The sequence below is a fragment of the Sorex fumeus genome, unplaced genomic scaffold (genome assembly GCF_029834395.1).
Source record: "Sorex fumeus unplaced genomic scaffold, SorFum_2.1 ptg000030l, whole genome shotgun sequence".
NCBI classification, from domain to species: domain Eukaryota; kingdom Metazoa; phylum Chordata; class Mammalia; order Eulipotyphla; family Soricidae; genus Sorex; species Sorex fumeus.
The window spans coordinates 26,904,683-26,925,000 of NW_026606087.1; the positions used below are offsets into that span (position 1 = coordinate 26,904,683).

Genomic DNA, 20,318 nt, shown 5'->3' on the forward strand with positions numbered 1-20,318 from the left:
GGAAGAAGAATGTAGGGGAGGGAAGGGGAGGATTGGAGAGGGGAAGGGAAAGGAGGGGAGGAGTGAAGAGGAGGAGAGGGAAGATGGGGGGCGCAGAAGAAGTGGGAGGGGAGGGGGGAAGTAGGGAAGGGGAGAGAGAGAAAAGAAAGGTCACATAGAGCGTGCAGTCACGCCCCTCCCCCACAGCTGCTGCCCTGTTCGCTCCACACCAGCCTTGCTCTTCAGATTCATGAGCTGAATCTCTGAGGAGATGCAAGCCAAGCAGCTGAAACTCATGGACACTCTGGTCCCCCAACTGAAGACGCTCCCTGAGGGGGAAAGGGCAGGGTGGATCCTTGCCCCGATGCAGCTCAGGCAGCCACATTCACACTCCCCTGCCACCACCATGCCAACGACCTAATCCCACGGCTTCACTAAGAATCTCTGCACGGACACCAAACTGAAATTTCCAGATACTCTGAGGTGGGGCTGAGAACTCTGGGGTCTTCTCAGAGTGCGGGTGTACTTCCAGAAGCCCCACAGACACTGCCATGTCGACTCACCCCCTAGCCCTGCTCTTCAGAGTCACAAACTAAATCCACGAGGAAACTTAGCTTGTGAGATTTTGTTCAATCCAAGCAGCTGAAATTTATGAATATACTCATCCCTCCAGATGAAAACTCTGGGGAACCCTCAGGAGGAGGGCGGGCTTTGTTCCTGCCCTGCCAAAGCCTTGGCAGCTGCACCCACACCCCAGCGTCACCACCATGCCAAAGGCCTATGGCCTAATCTCCACAGCTTCACTCAGACTCATCCCATTTCTACAGATCATTCAGTTCTACCGATCCTGGAGTTTCTATAGCACACGAAGTTTCTATGACCACACGACACCTCCAAACTCCACGGTACTGAAATTCCAGGAGGAGCACGTCACATCGGATGGGAAAGAAACACAGAAGCCAACTAAATTCAACAGACAAAAGCAATAATACAGAAGTCTCAATTAGCAATGAACAGCTTAGTAAAGTCTCAAAGACTTAACAACCTCACAGTGAGAGAGAACAATTTTCACAAATTTTCTTTTACTAAAGTACTTTTGATAATTCCTTCAGCTATTTGGTTGTAACGAGCAAGATACAACACATGACTATGTGCCCGCTAAGGGGACACACTTGCGCGGTGGCTGGGAAGACGGAGATGAGAGTGGAGGGAACATCACTCGGGCCGCGGGGTTGGTGCTGGAACACTGGAGGCCCAGAATAATTGTACTATGAACAACTCTGTAGATTGTGGTGTTTAAATAAAGTAACTCTGTAGCACTGTAGCACTGTCCTCCCGTTGTCCATCATTTTGCTCAAGCAGACCCAGTAACATCTCCATTGTGAGACTTATTGTTACTGTGTTTGGCATATTAAATATGTCACGGGGAGCTTGCCAGGCTTTGCTGTGCAGGCGGGATTTTCTTGGTAGCTTGCCGCACTCTCCGAGAGGGGCGGAGGAATTAAACCCGTGTCGGCCAGGTTGGAAGCATGCAAGACAAATGCCCTACCCACTTTGCTATCACTCCAGCCCTAACTAAAGTAAAAATCAATAAAATGAGAAGAGGAAAAGAAAAGAAAACGCAGGGTAAAGGGAAGGGGAGGAAAAGAAGGGGGCAGGGGAAGGGAAGAAGGGAAGGGAAATGTTCCTTGTCCATGTGCTTTCTATCTCCATGCACATCCCATCTCTAAACACCACCCAGGACCCTTCCTGACCCAAGTTGCTGTGGCGGAGTCACTCAGTTCCAAAGTGGGCTTGAAGGGGGTATGGTGCCGCCAACAGGTCAACCTGTACCTGCGGGGTGAGTGCATCAGCAGCCTGATGGTGCCTTCAGGCTTCCTGATACCTCAAAATTGCTGCTGTGCCTTTGGCCGAATCCCAACAACTTGGGGCCAAGTTTACCTTTGATCTAAGAAATTAAAGAGCCAAAAGTTAGATCTGCGGGAGCCACACTCACAAACCACTTCCAGCTCAGCTATACAAGCTCATTTACTGGCCTTATTTCAGAGACCCATAAATCTCAAAAGACATCAAAAGCCGCAGTTAGGGCCATGCTGCAGACAAGCAGGTGTGCCCTGCAGGGCATCTGCCAATAGTTTACTTCTCTGGAGAAGATGGAAACAAGGGCCATGATCCAGAGACACACAAAAGAATCCATGAACCGATCAACTTGCTGCAGAGATGCCTCTGGACTTTAAGCCAGACGGACTTCACCGGGATGCCTCAAATCGGGGCAGGCATTGTCCCTCCACCTGCTCCCTTGAACCCCAGTGGCTGCCAACTTCCAGAACCCAGTGAGAAGTGCAGGCACATGGGTTCGGTGAGGCAAACTCCTGGCCTCAAGGGATGGGAGATGGGCCAGTCCCTCTCATCCCCCTATCCCCTGGGACCCTGGAGGTCATGCCCACACACTGCCTCTGGCTGCTACTTAAGCTCTTAAACAGCCATGATCAGAGACACACAAAAGAATCTCCAAACCCAGCAGAGATTTATCCAGACCCTAATTATCTAAAATTCTAGAATTCCAGGAGAACATGGCCACTCTTGTGGCTGCTCAACATCTTATGCTGTTTATAACAAGCAATACAAAAGACAGTATGGGGGAAATTGTCTGCCATAGAGGCAGGGGGAAGGTTGGGATGGGGGGGGTATACTGGGAACCTTGGTGGTGGAAGATGTGCACTGGTGGAGGGTTGGGTAATCGATCATTGTATGACTAAAACTCAAACAGGAAAGCCTTGTAACTGTACCTCATGGTGATTTAAAAAATAATAATAATTAAAAAATAATAAAATAGGGGCTGGAGCAATAGCACAGCGGGCAGGCATTTGCCTTGCACGCGGCCGACCCGGGTTCGATTCCCAGGATCCCATATGGTCCCCTGAGCACCTCCAGGAGTAATTCCTGAGTGCAGAGCCAGGAGTGACCCCTGTGCATTGCCGGGTGTGACCCAAAAAGCAAATAATAATAATAATAATAATAAAATTAACATTCTGAATTTTAAAAAAGTAATGTGGAGTTCATGCCCAATTCAATCAGCTTAATCAATGGCTGAATAAATGGCAGTACTCCTACATTAAAAAAAAAAGTGGACTTGAATGAAAAGAGTCATTTAATAAGTATTATGAAAACACTATTTCCCACACAGAGCAAGGAAAGTCTGAGTGAACAGTTAGCATCTTACCTTTACTTTCTCACCATTAATCTCCACTGTCTTAATCATAAAATCAACTCCAATTGTGGCTCCTTGACCTGGGGGGAAAAGACCCTAGAGAAGAAATAAAGGAAAACAACAGTTCCATGAATCTTTCAATGGCATTCCCAAGCTCTGCCAGCCCTAGTCCCCCACAATTACGACTCACCCAGACCAATTTCCTTCACTGGTAGAAAACTGAATTTTAGGTAGTGTTAAGTGGAAACTGTTTAATAGGATTTTCTAGGGAGGTTTCGATGGAAGAAGAAAGCAGGAAGAAAGTAGGAGAACAATGCTGAAAGCAACATATAGGAAGTGTAAGGGATACAAAGTAAAGAAAAAAACTGAGGGAGAAGGGCGGTCAATGAGAAGGTAGTGCCCCAATTTCAATGGATAAAATGAAACAATCGGACAAGGAGAGCCATAAAGATGAATTAGGATGGTTAGGTAGGGGCCGACAGGTATGTACTCTGTGTGAAAGAGAAAAGGTCAAGGAAGAGTAAAATTACCTCTCAGGAGGAGCTAACATAATGACCTCTCAGGGGCTGGAGCGATAGCACAGCGGTAGGGCGTTTGCCTTGCACGCAGCTGACATGGCCGACCCGAGTTCGATTCCTCCGCCCCTCTCGGAGAGCCCGGCAAGCTACCGAGAGTATCTCGCCCGCATGGCAGAGCCTGGCAAGCTCCCCGTGACGTATTCGAGATGCCAGACACAGTAACAACAAAGTCTCCAATGGAGACGTTACTGGGCCCGCTCGAGCAAATCGACGATCAACGGGAGGGCCTTTACCTTGCCAGTACCTATACTGCATCCAGTAATGTCCAACAGGAGAGAAAGAAGAAAAGTGCCTGTCACAGAGTCTGGGGAAGGGGTGGTGGAAGGGAAACCGGGGGCACAGGTGGTGGGAAAGGTACACTGGTACAGGGATGGGTGTTGGAACACTGTATGACTGAAGCCCGATCATGACCTTGTAACTGTGTATCTCCTGATGATTCAACATAAGGAATTTAATTTAGAAAACAAAAAACTGCCTCTCAGATCCTAAAGATAGAGTGCAGGGGTTTAAGCACTTGCCTTCCATTACACTGGCACTGGTTCAATCCCAGCCCTGCACGTGGTCTTCTGGGCACTGTTAAGAGTGATCCCAGAGCACAGAACCAGGAGTATGTCCTCAGCACAACTGGGGGAAATTCCCCAAACCAATAATTAATGATAAAAATAAAGTTATTCAGGGAGAAAGTATAACAGAACTAGCTCTAAACCAGGAAGCAGTAGTCTATTTTTGGTTTGGGGGCCACACCCTAGGGTGCTCTGGGTTTACTCCTGGTCCTGCACTCAGGGATCACTCCTGGCAGTGCTCCAGTGCTTGAGGGACACCCCATGAGACTCTAACAGGGATCAAACCAGGGTCAGCCACAAGCAAGGCAGGTGTACCCACTGTACTGTCACGCCACCTCCCTGAAGACAGCAGTCTGAAGATCACTGTGTGACCTCAAGCAGGGCAGTCCCCAGTCTGGGCCTCAAATTCAATGAGCTGAAGGCTGATATAAGCAATTCAGAGCAACCACAAGCAAAAGAGGCTTTATCTCAGACTGAAATCTAAATTCAAAGTATACTACTTTGACGAAAATATGTTCAATGTAACTACTGTAACATAATATTTTCTGTAAGCTTGGAAGTGGGGTGTTGAAATTAGGATGGAAGTCTACCAAGACGGTACCTCGTTTCTCCTCCCTTTTCACGTATACTACAGAATTTCCAAAAATTAAAGTAAAACAGCTCTATCAACTCTGACAGCTAAGATTGGGACATGTTTTACTAAGTCCATTACTGAGCAAGAAAATCCAAGTTTGAACTCAAATGGCTGAGCATCAAACCAACAGAAAATATTCCATTACATGTTGCAAAAGAAGTAAATATAAGCATTCATTCTTTTTTTTTTTTTTTCCCCTTTATTTTATTTTATTTATTTTAAAGTTGTAGATTTACAATTTTTTGTGCTTTGGTTTCAATTATACAATGATCAGATACCCATCCCTCCACCAGTGCCCATTTTCCACCACCATGGATAATATCCCTCCCACCCCCATCCCCCCATCCCCCCGTCTCTGTGGCAGGGCAATCCCCTGTGTTCTCTCTCTCCTTTCGGGTGTTGTGGTCTGCAAAAGAGGCATTGAGTGGCAAACATGTTCAGTCCATAGTCTACTTTCGACAAAGCATTCATTCTTTACTTACAAATATTGAATCAATTTTCGTCCCTTTTGGTTTGGCTCAAATACAAGGTTTGCCCAGCTTCACATTCACAGCTCCAGCTGTTTTGTAGCCCGGCAAGCACCAAAGAACACATAAATCTTTCCCCGTGCCTCCCTCACCAGCCTGTTCCTCAAAACAGCTGACTCCAATTCATTTTAACGGTCTACAAAGTAACAAAAACAAACATAACTCTCCCTATTTTAGAGGGACTTTGCAGGGATTTGAGCACTTACAAAGACAAAGGTAGTCAGAAAGAAAGATAAGGCCTAGAATGCTTATTGGTAAAAATTGATTTGCCACAATGAAAGAACGTTTACCTTTTAGGGCAGATTTGCATGCTTCTGAAGAGAAAGCTTGGCTCAATCTTTTTGGAAAATGCAGACACTTCTCGAAAAACTAGGAATTGACCCGGCAATTCTACTTCTTGGCATATACCCCAAGGGCCCAATTAACTCTTTTCAGAAAAGCCATTTGCACTTCTGTGTTCACTGCAGCATGATTCACAATAGCTAAAAATCTGGAAACCATCCAAGTGTCCACGAACAGATGACTGGATAAAGAAACTATGGTACATACGTACAATGGAAACAATAAAATCAGCTATAAGAAACAATGAAATCGTGCAATTTACAGTTACATGTATGGATCTGGAGAGTAACAGCTATGTGCAGTAGTCAACAGAAGGGAGAGATACAGAATGATTCTTCTCATATAAAGGTAAAGGTAAAGGCCCTCCCGTTGATCGTCGATTTGCTCGAGCGGGCCCAGTTACGTCTCCATTGGAGACTTTGTTGTTACTGTGTCTGGCATATCGAATACTCTCGGTAGCTTGCCGGGCTCTCCGAGAGGGGCGGAGGAATCGAACTCGGGTCGGCCATATTGGCCGCTTGCAAGGCAAACGCCCTACTGCTGTGCTATCGCTCCGCCCCCACCCTGTCCCAGGATTCTTCTCATATACAGGATATAAAGAAATGCAGGGTGTAACAAACGCCAAGGACAACAGAAACAGAGACCTGGTCTTCAGTAGAAAGCTTCCCACAGCAAGTGGGCTTGGTGGGGCAGAAGGGAAACAGGAGGGGAGGAACACTAGGACCAGTGGGGGGAAGTGGGCGCTCTGGGGGAGGGCATGGGGTTGGAGTGCTTCATGTGTGAAACCCTGCCATTATCAGTATTGTAAATCATGATGTCTCAAACAACAAACACTTAAAAATGGAGAAAGCCAGATTCTGTAGTTTCCAAGATTCAAACTCACAGAAAATGAAAAGGATTGGGCTAAAAACCAAAGGACGGAAGACGTGATCTGAATGTCTCATCACTAACAGGCTGTGAAATACTAAGAGGCCCTGAGGTTTTCATTTATAAAATGAACGGAGTGGGCTGACGAAGACTTGAAGGTAAGTAAGGTCAAGGGAGTTTTTTTTTTATTTTTTTTATCACTTTTATTGAAGCAATGTCATATAATAAAATTATGTTTCAAGTGTGCATCATTAGAGATCTGCAGTTATAGATACTGTAATAAGCAGGCCACTGAAAGTCTATTTTGATTCTTTACCACATAATTGAGCCCTTTTGCTGGATTGACTCATACCCCACCCCTGCCTAGGGAATTTCTGATAAAGATTCTGAAAACTTCTCAACATTTCTGTAATCTTGTGCTCCTGCCAAAAGCAGAAAAGATGACTAATGTCAGGTGGAACTAAAACCAGTTGGAGTTTCTAACACAACACCATGGTGGATGGCTGAGCTGAAATGTGTTTTGGTTTCTTACTTAATGTTACCAGGCAAAAGTCTAGAAAAGAGAACAAGCTCTATTCTGTACTCCTTTGTCATGGGAAAGCCCCTGACATTTCTAAAGGTAACTCTCTGGCCCTAAACCCTTTGGTTTATCCAGAGACTCAGACTGACAGTGATGGGAAGACCTTGGGCGTCAGTAGGTCCCTCTGGCATGCCAGGGAACCTGGGAAGCCTAACAGGGGCTCACTTCCTCAGGTGCACAGGATGAGCCAGACAGCTCCGTGTTCCTTCCCGGACACCAGGTTGCCCTATGTACCCAACAGAAGTTCCAGTCTCAACCTTCCCAGCAGATACTTTATAAAAATGCAAGATGCACTCATGACAATTCCCCCATTCATTTTTCTGAAGAAAATCCCCAAACAGGTCAACCTCAAGATCATTTCTTGTTCATTTCTCTGTATCAAAGGGGGAATCCAATCATGAGTAATCATTCTCCAAAGGATCATCTCAAGAAGTACCAGTACTTGGATTATAAGGAATCAGTATAGAGCAGACATTTAATTTAGTTCAAATTGTCCTTCACTCTTCTCATTTCGTTCCCACTTAGAATAGAAAAATCAGCATATTTGGCTCTACACCAACATTATTCACTCAGTTTCCTAGGAGGATTTGAGGGCCAGGCCAGAGAGTTTGAATAGTTTCATTTGCATTTGGGTTTTGAAAGAAAAGAAATGACTAGCTAGGTTTAGTCTAAGGCCAGGTTAAGTTGTTTCTACCTGGGGGTCATGGTGAAGCGATATATATTTTACATACACTCATCTCTTTCGAACACTGCAGACAAGCTCAACCACTGCTCATTCCATTTCCTGAGAGCAGAGGGTCGTGATGGTAATCAGAGCTTTGCTCCTGAGATGGTTCAAAGCTCTCACTCTGGCTACCGTATACTGAGCACCTTCAGAGGGGTGTCAGGACGGGCAGCTGTGAGACTGCACCTGGGACCCGTCACCCATCCCACTGGGTTCTCTAATGCTGCCAGGCAGAGAACAAGAGTCCCAGCCTGCCAAGGGTTCTTACCTGAGTGAACCGTCGAACTAGGCACGTCTTCCCCACACCGGCATTGCCAATTAAAACAATCTTAAACAGGAAATCATAATCTTCCATACTCATTTACGCAGCTGAAAGGCAAACACAGGCAGCAGTGAGCGGGGCTTGGCGGGACCTTCTCCCTGGGCTCACACTGCTCCAGTTGTCTCCGTGGGAACCGCGGGGCTGACTCCTGCCAGGAGCCATCTGACACATCCCTCTGGGGTGAGAGGAAGCAGGTGTCTGGTCACAACAGAACTTCTCCTTTTCTCAGACCCCCCTCCCACCACGGAAAGCAAATGATGCGGGTGTCCTCTCACCCATAACCTTTATTCCTCCCAGCAGCCGTGTCATAAACATTTCACATGAGCAGAATCATTTTCTATAGCACGGGAAGGAGATTCCCCATCTAGGCACACACAAGTTGAGGGACCAGGAATCAGGAACCAAGAACCCCTGGAAACCTTCAAGGTACTTATTTACGGATCCTGGGAGACACATCTGGGAGCTAAAAGAAGGAACTGAGGATGCCCCCGAGGGTCGCTGTAGGTCCTGGGTCATGGGGTCTTACCAGTATTCCGACCAACTTTTCCCTTCTCCTGGGCCCATCACCACCACCCAGTGGCTGCTGCCAAAACCTCCCGAACAACTGGTCCTCTCAATCTGTATCACAGATTTGATAATTCTGTGATACGTCCTCTCCTTGGGCCTGGATGCCTGCATCACATCTTTTCTGTTACAAAAGTCTATCCTTGGAGGAACTGGCAAGCATTTCTGAATTCTTTTATTGGTCTTCCCCAATACAGTGAACTAGTTCCATTATTTCAGTCCTAATATGGCACTTGTAACATACAATCATTTGTCAAAGTATGACTGACAAGCGGGGCCTTGAGTGGAGGGATTTTGTCTTTCTGGTCTACCTTCCTAGCTTAAGGGACTGAGTCACATGTAGTAACAGTCTACTCTAAGAGTATGGCATACAAGCAGGACTTTGTTTCCATATTATATGCTCATCAGGAAGTTGGCATGAATATTAAAAAGAAAAAAAATGAATTTAAAAGCACAATATCCTCAGAGTAATTATCGGTTCTTGGGCCCCGGTTCTATGCTAGCTCTGGGCTAACCACTGCAGGAGAGAAAGACCATAATAACCTCCCATATTATCTCTCTGGTCCTAGTTTCCTTTTTTTTTTTTTTTGACGTTTCCATACTGTTTTCTATAGAGGCTAAACCAATTTACAATCCCACCAATGGTGAATGAGGTTCCTAACTTAGGAATTTTAGATTCTATAATAGTTGAGACTCCTTAGCTGTGAATTGTGTACATGTGTTCACTCACTGAATCCACAGAACAACCCTCAGGCAACATACTACTATTACCAGCCCTGATTCACAGAAGAGAACACAGAGGCACAGAGAGGTCATCTGAAAGTCACACAGCTGATTGGTCTGAACTAGGATCCAAACCCAAAGCCCATGTGATCAAGTCAAGGTCCTTCTCAGATTCAGAGCTGCTATCCCCGCCTGGTAGCTGATAATGTTGCTAGATCTGTCACGAGGGCCAGGGCCCAGGAAAGGAATCCCGGGAACTCTGAGACTGCCTGGGGAGGAATCTTTCTCCACATGGAAAGAAGAACCTGGGTTTCAGCTCAGAGAGGCCTGCCTCTGCGCCCCTCTCCCAGGAACCATTCCCCACACACCCCTTCCGTCATCCAGCAATGGCTTCAAGGCCATAAAGGATGACGGGCACTGGTGGAGGGATGGGCACTTGATCATTGTATAACTGAAACCCAAGCACAAAATTTGTAAGCCTATAACTGTACCTCATGGTTTTTCACTAATAAAAAAAGAAAAATATATATATATTCTGAAAGCTACAATGCACTGTTAAAAGAAATTCAAGACCTAAGAAGACTCCCAGTGTATATGCTTCAGAAGACTTAATGTTAAGATGGAAATACTGCCTCATATTGATCGACATGTTCAATGCAATCTCTATCAAAATTCCAGCTGGCTTTCTGAAAATTTGACAAACTGATATTGATATTAATATGAAAATATAAGGCACCAGAGTAGCCAAACCAATAAAAAAAAAAAGAGAAACAGAAACAAACTGAGAGGAGCAGCCAGCCCCCAGCCTCCAAGATCACCACAGTACATCTAGATAAATGGATACTTGCATAAGATTCAAAAGAGAAAATAAAAATGAGAAAAGAATGAAAGATTACGGGAAATAAGATATACTATGAAAAGCTTAAAGAGAAAAAAAAATGTCTAAACAATGCATCTCTGGCAACATAAACCATGTTATGATCCTTTTATTTAAACAAACAAACAAAAAAAACAGAGGGGCTGGAGCAATAGTACAGAGGGTAGGGTGTTTGCCTTGCACGCGGCCGACCGGAGTTCGATTCCCAGCATCCCAATATGGTCCTCTGAGCACCAGCAGGAGTAAGAGTAATTCTAAGCACTGCCAGGAGTAAGGATTAATTCCTGAATGCAGAGCCAGGAGTAACCCCTGAGCATTGCTGGGTGTGACCCCCCCCCCAAAAAAAAGAAACGTCTGTAGAGTGCTTCCCAGAAAAATGTTTGAAAATGTTTGTCTCCTGTGCTTTTGGACTCTGCAGAAGTCAGGTAAGGCTTCTGGTGCTCACAGAACCAGCCTCCAATCTACGCTCTGTCTCCCAGTCACTGACCAAGAAAATGAAATAACTGGAATTTGTTCTTGATCAAAATTCCAATGTTTCACTCAGGTCTTTCTCTCCTCCTAGGTCCCAGCTCTGGCCCATACACCCATAGCCCCCCCCCCCAATCTCTTGGCCTGAGAGGGGGCCCTGCATTCCCTTCCACTTGAGGCACAGCAAGGAGATGAGGCCAGACATCACAGTGCCATGCAGTAACCGAGATCTAGAAACAATCCAGTACTAACAAGCTGGAGAAAACTCCTGGGCATTTAATGGGGGCACATGAGTGAGCTGCATAAGAAGAAAATTAGATAATTTATGAAAAAGTGCCCCTTTTTCGGGGGACGCTTAGATCATCCTTGATCCCAATGTGTAGAGAGGAGACAGACAAAGAAGGAGAGAAACCAAGGAGAGAAGCAGAGAACAAGAGGAAATGGGTAAAAACAAGCACCGGGGCTTCAGTTACATCAGTGATATGGCAAGGGACACAGTCATGAACCCAAAACACAGATTCCACAGAACTGAAAACAAGAGATCAAAGCGCCAACCACTGGAACTTTGTAATGTGCCTGTCAAGTCGACAGGTAGGGGTAGAGTGGGGGTCGGGATGGGGAGGGAATCTGAGAACACTGGTGGAGGGAAGGTGACACTGGTGGGAGGGCTGGTGTTGAATTATTGTATGCCTAAAACACAACTATCAATAACTTTGTAAATCATGGTTCTTTAATACAAAATTTTATAAATGAATATATATTTTTTTTGCTTTTTGGGTGACATCCGGCGATGCACAGGGGTTACTCCTGGCTCATGCACTCAGGAATTACCCCTGGTGATGCTCAGGAGACCATATGGGATGCTGGGAATCGAACCCGGGTCGGCCTCGTGCAAGGCAAACGCCCTACCCACTGTACTATCGCTCCAGCCCCAATAAATTTTTTTAAAAAGAAAAAAAAAAGTGGCTCCTTTAAAAATACGAAACCAAATGTGTTTCTTTAGAAGAGAGATGAGAGAGAGAGAGAGAGAGAGAGAGAGAAAGAAAGAGAGAGAGTCATAATATACTGATTAGGGAAAATACAGTGAACCATCAACCAGAAAAGAAAAGAAAAGTATTTGTAATCTCATTCCCTACCAATAACCACTTTCTTGGGATTTTTGCAGCTAACAGTTTAGTGTGCAACCTTCTAGTTTTCTTTTACATATATATAATATATAAGGTAAAGGTAAAGGCCCTCCCGTTGATCGTCGAGTTGCTCGAGCGGGCCCAGTAACGTCTCCATTGGAGACTTTGTTGTTACTGTGTCTGGCATATCGAATACTCTCGGTAGCTTGCCGGGCTCTCCGAGAGGGGTGGAGGAATCGAACTCAAATTGGCCATGTTGGCTGCGTGCAAGGCAGACGCCCTACCGCTATTCACATGTGTGTGTTTAGTTTGTTTTTTGAGCCATACCGGCTCATTGGGGTGTGGGGCTTGATAGAGCACACGGGGTTGCGGGGATCGAACCAGGTAAGTTGGATTTACAAGTCCTGCAAGCCCAGCCCTTTACCCATGTACTATCTGTCCAGTCCATCATGCTACATTTTATCAGGCGACCCTCCTCAGGAAAAAGTCATCAGGCCTAGAAGAAACAGAGGCTTTAGGCACAACTTCAGGCTTACCCGAAGACTGTGCAGGGACAGTGGCAGGGGCTGTGGAACAGGAAAATCATTCTATAATAACCCAACATAGGGCCAAAGAGATAGTACAGGGGTTAAACTGCTTCCCTTCCATGAGGCTGACCCTGGCTCCGTCCCCAGCACCACATACAGTCAATCCCCTGAGCACAATGCCAGAAGTATCCCCTGAGCACTGCTGGGGTGGCCCACCCCCTTGAACAAACAAACAAAAAATACTATAACAGAACAATGATGAAAAGGAGGGACAAAGAGTAACATTGGAAGCTAGCTTTGCTGAGCTGGAGTCTTCAAAATTGGGCCAGTCTCTAGGCTGAGATTTGCCTGTAGGGTCAGTGCCCGAGCAGGAGGGCAGTTTACCAAGTCCCTCTCCACGAAAGACAAGGGATAGGGGTGTTCTCCGTATGGAGAACACGTCAAGATTCTCAAGAACAAGATCCTGGTTCCAACAATTCATTCCTGTCCACATCTCTCACCACTGCAGGCAAGAAGAGCACATTAAATCGAAAACGCTTGATCTGTCCTTCACTCCAACAAGATTCTGTCTCAGGAAGCTCATGATTGCTTAATTACTAAAAGGCAATTACTAATCATGACTGTAATCGGCTGCTGCAAGCTCACTTGCATAACATCAACCACTCATGTCAAGCTATTGCAAATTAAGTATCCTCCTTGGTCATTGATGGCAAACACCTACCTGGGCGAGGGCTTCTCCTCGTTCACTGGCAGGATCTTGGTGTGTTTATATAAGGGTCTTGACAGTTCGCAGAAGGCCTTCACAGGTGGAACCAAACCTGGGCTCGCCAACAACCCCATGAGGTGGGTCTTAACTTCATGATTCAGGTGAGGACCTGGGACGGGAGGGTTGGAGTGACGGAGTGATCCTCCCCAACTAGCATATGAGAGCACAGCAAGGTGTCTGTCCCTCTGTATCCTAGTCACCTAGACCTTCTCCTCTTTGCCAGAACACACCAGGCTGCCCCAGGGCGCTCTGTCTCTGAACACTTACACTATGTTTCAGAATTGGTGCTAAATGTTTTCCACATAGCATTCTTATTAGGCAAGCATTATTATTATTAATCCCAGAATACAAGGAAGAAATTGAGGTCCAGAGAGGTTAATTTGTTCAAAATGATACAACTATGAGTAAAACTGCCAAGATTCAAAAATCTACATCTTTCTGGGGAAAATTAAGTTGGAATGCTATCTGCATTCATTATACTAAAATAAATTCCAGATGGACCAAATATTTAGATTTCAGAAAATGAACATAAAAGCACTAGGAGAAAGTATAATATTTATAGAATCTTAGAGTAAGGAAGGCTTTCTAATAATTACTCAAAAGCAAGGTCATCCACGACCATAGCGATAGTACAGCAGGTGCCTGAGTTTGATGCCCAGTACCCCATATGGTCCCCCAAACCCTGCCCTGAGCACAGGGCCAGGATTAAGCCCTAAGCAATGCCAGATATGGCCCCACCCCTTACCCCCACCCAAATCAAGGCCATAAAGGAAAGGATAAATCACATTATGTACTGACCAGTAATTTCTTTCAATTCTTGACAATGAGAGATGAACTGACTAAAATATCTGGAATATATATATATTCATATATATGGCTAATTTCCTCAGGTACATAAATAATACTGACTACAAATCTATTTTAAAAAAGTAAACAACCCAATAGAAAGAGTCTAAGAAAACACTATAAGAAAGAAAATATGGAAAACTATATGGACGTTTCTCAAAAATCTAGAAATTGAGCTCCCATTTGACCCAGCAATACCACTTTTGGGAATATACCCGGGGGTCCCAAATCACACAGCAGAAACAACATATGCACCCTTATGTTTATTGAAGCACTATTCACCATAGCCAGAATCTGAAAACAACCTGAGTGCCCAAGAACCGACGAAAGGATAAAGAAACTATGGCACATCTACACAGTGGAATACTATGCAGCTGTCAGGAAAAGTGAAGTCATGAAATTTGCTTATAAGTGGATGGACATGAAAAGTATCATGCTGAGTGAAATGAGTCAAAAGTAGAGGAACAGATATAGAATGACTGCATTCATTTGTGGTTTATAAATATATATGTGTGTGTATATATATATATATATATATAGTAAATATATATAGTAGGAGAATAATATCCATGGTCAGGGTAAACAGGGGTTAGGAAGTCTGGTCAGTGGTTGGAACTAACCACAAGTGTGTGGGGTTGAGGGTAGGTACGATAGAGAAGAGACCACAATGACAATAGCTGGGAATGATCACGCTTGACAAGTTCCTGAGGGTTAAAAGTAGGTAAGGATATTCTTGATAACCTTTAGGTATCAATATTACAAACTACAATACCCAAAGGGAGGGCGGGGAGGAGAGAGAGGAGAGGGGGGAGAGAGAGAGAGAGAGAGAGAGAGAGAGAGAGAGAGAGAGAGAGAGAGAGAGAGAGAGAGAAACACCTGCAAAAGAGGCAGGCCAGGGCTGGGGGAGGGGAGGATGGGCTGGAACCCGGGGATTCCGGTAATGGGAAATGCACACTGTTGGAGGGATGTGTTCTGGAATACTATATGACTGAAATTCTATCATGAATGGCTTTGTCATGCTCTAAAAAAATATACACAATATTAACATTCCTTTCGTCTCGAGGGCCACATGAGACAGTGCTAAGGAAGGGCTAAGTCCTTGCTGTGCGCTAAGGAATCACTCCTAGCTCTGAGCTCGGGATTTCATCCTGGCGCTAAACTCAAGGCAGAGCCCAGGTCGTGGAGAGCAAACCCAGGCTGGTCTTGTGCAAAGTGAGCACTCCACCTGCTCTACTACCTCTTGACCTCTTGACAGCTAAAGAATTTCTGCAATTCTCTTTTTTGTTAGTCAATCTTGAAGAATTCACCTATAAGTTACCGGAGAATCAGAGAAGAAGAAATTTTTGGCAAGTGGCCATATGGATAATAGCATGAACTGGGGGCTGTTCTGTGCCTAGGATAATGGCTTTTTGTGAAGGGGCTGAGTAAGGTACAGGGGCTTTTTGGTTGTTGTTGTTTTTATTGTTTGTTTGTTTGTTTAGGGGGGGTCACACCTGGCGATGCACAGAGGTTACTCCTGGCTTTGCCCTCAGGAATTACTCCTGAGTGTTCTATCACTGTACTATCGCTCCAGCCCTGAGTAAGGTACAGTTTTGAAGCTGCTATCCCCCTGGACTGTGGAAGCAGTCATAGTTAAAATAAAGTACTAAGTTTGGCCCTCTTTCAGTTCTCCAGATCTCGCCTTTTTTTTTCTTTCTGGGTCACATCCAGTGATGTTCAGGGGTTACTCCTGGCTCTGTACTCAGTAATTACTATTACTCCTGGCAGTGCTGGAGGACTATATGGGATGCCAGGAATCAAACCTGGGTCGGCCACATGCAAGGCAAATGCCCTACCTGCTGTAATATCATTCCGGCCCCTCTCTAGTTCTCTTTGATGATCTTTAAGAACTTTCACCTTCAATCTTAGTATGGCCAGCTGTTGTTGGCTTGTCCTGGGGTTAAATTCTCCTCAAAAACTCTCAACATTTTCCACTTTTCCAAACTTTATTCATCTTTAAATTTGAGATGTTTTAGTACAGATTTTCTTAATGGCCACTTGTTAATGTTTATCTATAAAAATATTTAGTAAGATAAATATCTGGAAGAATAATGACGATAGTCTGTCTGAGAGTCATTGGAAAGAGTTGCTGTCAACTTACTCACTAAGACTTCTAATAGGAGGGGGAAAAGCAGGCAAAGGATGTGCTTATACTCCCAACCTCGGGAACACGCCAAAAGGGACTTGTGATGCTATTGCTCAGGAGCCAAGAAAATGGTTTGGTTTAGTGTTTTATTTGGTACTTAAACAGTCACACTGTCTATAGTATGTATGACAACAAACTAATGCCTCTTTATTTTCTTTTAAAAAGAAAAAGGAAATAATAATGGTACTTATACCCTTTTATAAATTATCAGCTCCCATCACAGAGGTAAATTTAATGTAGCACAGCAAGCAAATCTCCTTCCATGCATACAGCCAGCCCGGGTTCTACCCCCAGCACCTCGTATGGTTTCCCCAGGTACCACCACGAGTGATCCCTGAGCACAGAGGAGTAAGTTCTGAGCACTGCCACAAGTGGACCCAAAACCCAAAAACGACAACAATGACCCCAAAACTACAATAAATTTGTGACTTATACTAAAATCTGCAATGAATTACAACTCGGGGCCTTTTGTCCCATTCAGGTTCACTCTGTATTAGATTAGATTAGATTGCATTAGATTAGATTGCATTAGATTAGATTAGATGTAACTGCTGAGAGCAACAGTGGCTTAAAACCAAAGCTCCGACCCAGCCCTATCATTTCCAGGACTCTATCCTGTACATAAACCCATCCACGCACTCACAGACACGTGAAACAGGTCGTTCCTCACTACAGTATGTGGTAGCAAATGTGGAAACAGCCCAACTGCACTGGCAAGAGCTTTCAGGTGATGGGGCCTACACGCCAGTGCCTGTACAGACTGCCGCTGAGAGGAGCAGGGACAGGACAAAGGCTATTATACAGGGGCGACTGCTTTCTCCATTAGCCACGGCTCAGCACAGCAAGGCCCTCCCTACACCGGAGGCAAATTTTCTCACTTTGCTCCCCTCAAAACCAAGTGTCTCTCTGATGACAAACCAAACCAACAGATGGACTGGTCATTTGTTGGAATCACTGATAAAAAGAAAGCTCTGCACATGTTTGCTGTCTTGTTTTGGCTCAGAAGTGACTCCCGCTGCATTCCAACACAGAACCTTTCTAAGGAGGGAGAAGGAGCCCCTGTTCCCCACCCCCACCCCCATTTTATTTATTTTTTCTTTTTGGTAACACCCGGCGATGCACAGGGGTTACTCCTGGCTCTGCACTCAGGAGTTACTCCTGGCGGTGCTCAGGGGACCATATGGGATGCTGGGAATTGAACCCGGGTCGGCCACGTACAAGGCAAATGCCCTGCCTGCTGTGCTATCTCTCCAGCGACCCCCCCCCCCCCCACTCCCATTTTATGGAAACAGAATTCAACATCAAGAATCACCTACTTTGGGCCACAGGGCATGGGAGTAAGAGAGTCAGAGCCCAAGTAGCTGACTCAAGATCACGATTAAATCTGGGAAGAGATACAAGCCCAGCTGCAAAAATTCACAGGTACACTGGTATCCCGGCTGGGTGCCCAGACCGAGTCCCCACCCTGCTGGAACCCTGCCAGCTGCACCCACACCCCACAGCTGCTGCTCTGCTGCTTCATGACTAGTCTCTGCAGAGACGCCAAACTGCCAAAGATTCCAGGTACACTGGTTTTCAGGCTGAGAACTCTGGAGTCCTTTTAGAGTGGGGTCGGGCAACTTCCCACCACTAAACTCCTGTAATTCTAAAAGCCCCAAAAGCCACACCCATATCCCACAGCTGCTGCCATGGAAACTCACGACCCAGTTACATATTCTGGAGTTTCTGCAGCATGACACCTCCAAATTCTACTGACATCCCAATAAAGCACGCCAAATTAGGTGAGAAAGCAACAAAGAAGACAACTGCACTCAATAAGCATCAACTATCAAGAATGGCTTAGTAAATCCTCAGAAAAGGACTTAATGACCCCATGGTTAGATATAGAAATTTTCACAAATTTTCTTTTACTGAAGTACATTTTGATAATTTCATTAGCCAGTTAGTTGTAACAAGCAATATAATATAAATTATTCTGTGCCTGCTAATGGGACAGGCCTGGAGGGTGGTTAGGAAAATGGGAATAATGGTGGTAGGAAGATCACACTGGTAGTGGGATAGTGTTGGAATACTTAATACTTGTAACAACCATATTATAAACAACTTTGTAAATCATGGTGTTTAAGTAAAGGAAAGAATAAATATTGTGTTAGGTACCGAATTCAATCAGAGTTGTAGTCAGGATAAATAACATCTAGAAAGAAAAATCTCTACCAGTCAAGGTAAATGACAGAAACTCAAGGGTTAGCTGGAGAGAGACAAGGGGGAAAATTTAGTATAAAACTTAAGTAGGCAGTAGGACACAGAGATAGTGCAGCACGTATGGTACCTGTGTGCACAGTCAACTTTGGTCTGATCCCTAGAATCTCCTGAACTATGCCAGGAAAGGCCCAAAAACTTTTAAAACTAAAGAAGTAAAGTAGGCTTGAAATGTGCACAGATGTATTTTCAAAAAGCAAGTCAAGTAAATGACCTGTACAAAGAAAACTACATACAAAACGCTACTTCAGGAAATAAAAGAGAATACGAGGAAATGGAAAAATATGCCCTGTTCATGGATCAGGAGAATTAGCTTTGTCAAAATGGCAATACTTCCCAAAGCACTGTATAAATTCAATGCAATCCCTATAAGGATACCCATGACATTCTTCAAAGAAATGGAGCAAACACTCCTGAAATTTATATCGAACAATAAGCCCCCACAAATAGCTAGAGCAATTCTTGGGAAAAAGAAAATGGGAGGAATCAACCTCCCTAACTTCAAACTTTACTACAAGGCAGTAATAATTAAAACAGCATGGTACTGGAACAAAGGCAGAGCTGTAGACCAATGGAACAGGGTTGAGTATACAGACATCTCCCCCCAAGCATACGAGCATCTAATCTTCGATAAGGGGGCAAGAAAAGTGAAGTGGAGCAGGGAAAGCCTCTTTAACAAATTATACTGGCAAAACTGGATGGCTACATGCAAAAAATGGGCTCAGATCTCTGCCTAACTCCATGTACAAAAGTAAGATCTAAGTGGATTAAAGACCTCAACATCAAACCGAAATCTATAAGGTACATTGAGGAAAAACTTGGCAACACCCTCCATGACATAGAAGTTAATGGTGTCTTCAAAGATGTCACACCGCTGGCCAAGCAAGTGAAAACAGAGATAGACAAATGGGACTATCTTAAACTAAGAAGCTTCTGCACCTCAAAAGAAACTGACCAAAATACAAAGACAGTCTACAGAATGGGAAAGGATATTCGCCTAATACACATTAGACAAGGGGTTGATATCAAGGATATACAAAGTCCTGGTTGAACTCCACAAAAAGAAAACATCCAACCCCACCAAAAAATGGGGAGATGAAATGAACAGAAACTTTCTCAAAGAAGAAATCCGAATGGCTGAAAGGCACATGAGAAAATGCTCCACATCATTAATCATCAGGGAGATGCAGATCAAAACCACAATGAGATGTCACTTCACACCACAGAGACTGGCCCATATCCACAAGAACAAAAGCAACTGGTGCTGGCACAGATGTGGTGAGAAAGGGACACTCCTTCCCTGCTGGTGGGAATGCCAACTGGTTCAGCCCTTTTGGAAAACAACATGGATGATTCTCAGAAAATTAGAAATTGATCTCCCATTTGACCCAGCAATACCACTCCTGGGACTATACCCCTGAGAGGCAAAAAAATATAGTCGAAGTGACATCTGCACTTGTTTGTTCATTGCAGCACTGTTTATAATAGCCAGAATCTGAAAAAAACCTGAGTGCCCGAGAACAGATGACTGGTTAAAGAAACTTTGGTACATCTACACAATGGAGTACTATGTAGCTGTTTGAAAAGACGAAGTCACAAAATTTACATACAAGTGGTACTACATGGAAAGTATCATGTTAAGCGAAATG

The 20,318-nt window shown here is 44.7% G+C and overlaps 1 protein-coding gene across 1 annotated transcript in view; it reads right to left on the reverse strand.

The window, feature by feature from the left end:
- Positions 1-20,318, reverse strand: part of RAB30 (RAB30, member RAS oncogene family) — a 96,409-nt gene that overhangs the window by 12,838 nt on the left and 63,253 nt on the right. The window contains exons 2-3 of the mRNA XM_056116276.1: positions 8,274-8,374; positions 3,203-3,286 (exon numbers count right to left, since the gene is read on the reverse strand). Of these exons, the coding sequence (XP_055972251.1) occupies positions 3,203-3,286; positions 8,274-8,366 (177 nt within the window). The 5' untranslated portion in view covers positions 8,367-8,374. The remainder of the gene's footprint in view (positions 1-3,202; positions 3,287-8,273; positions 8,375-20,318) is intronic.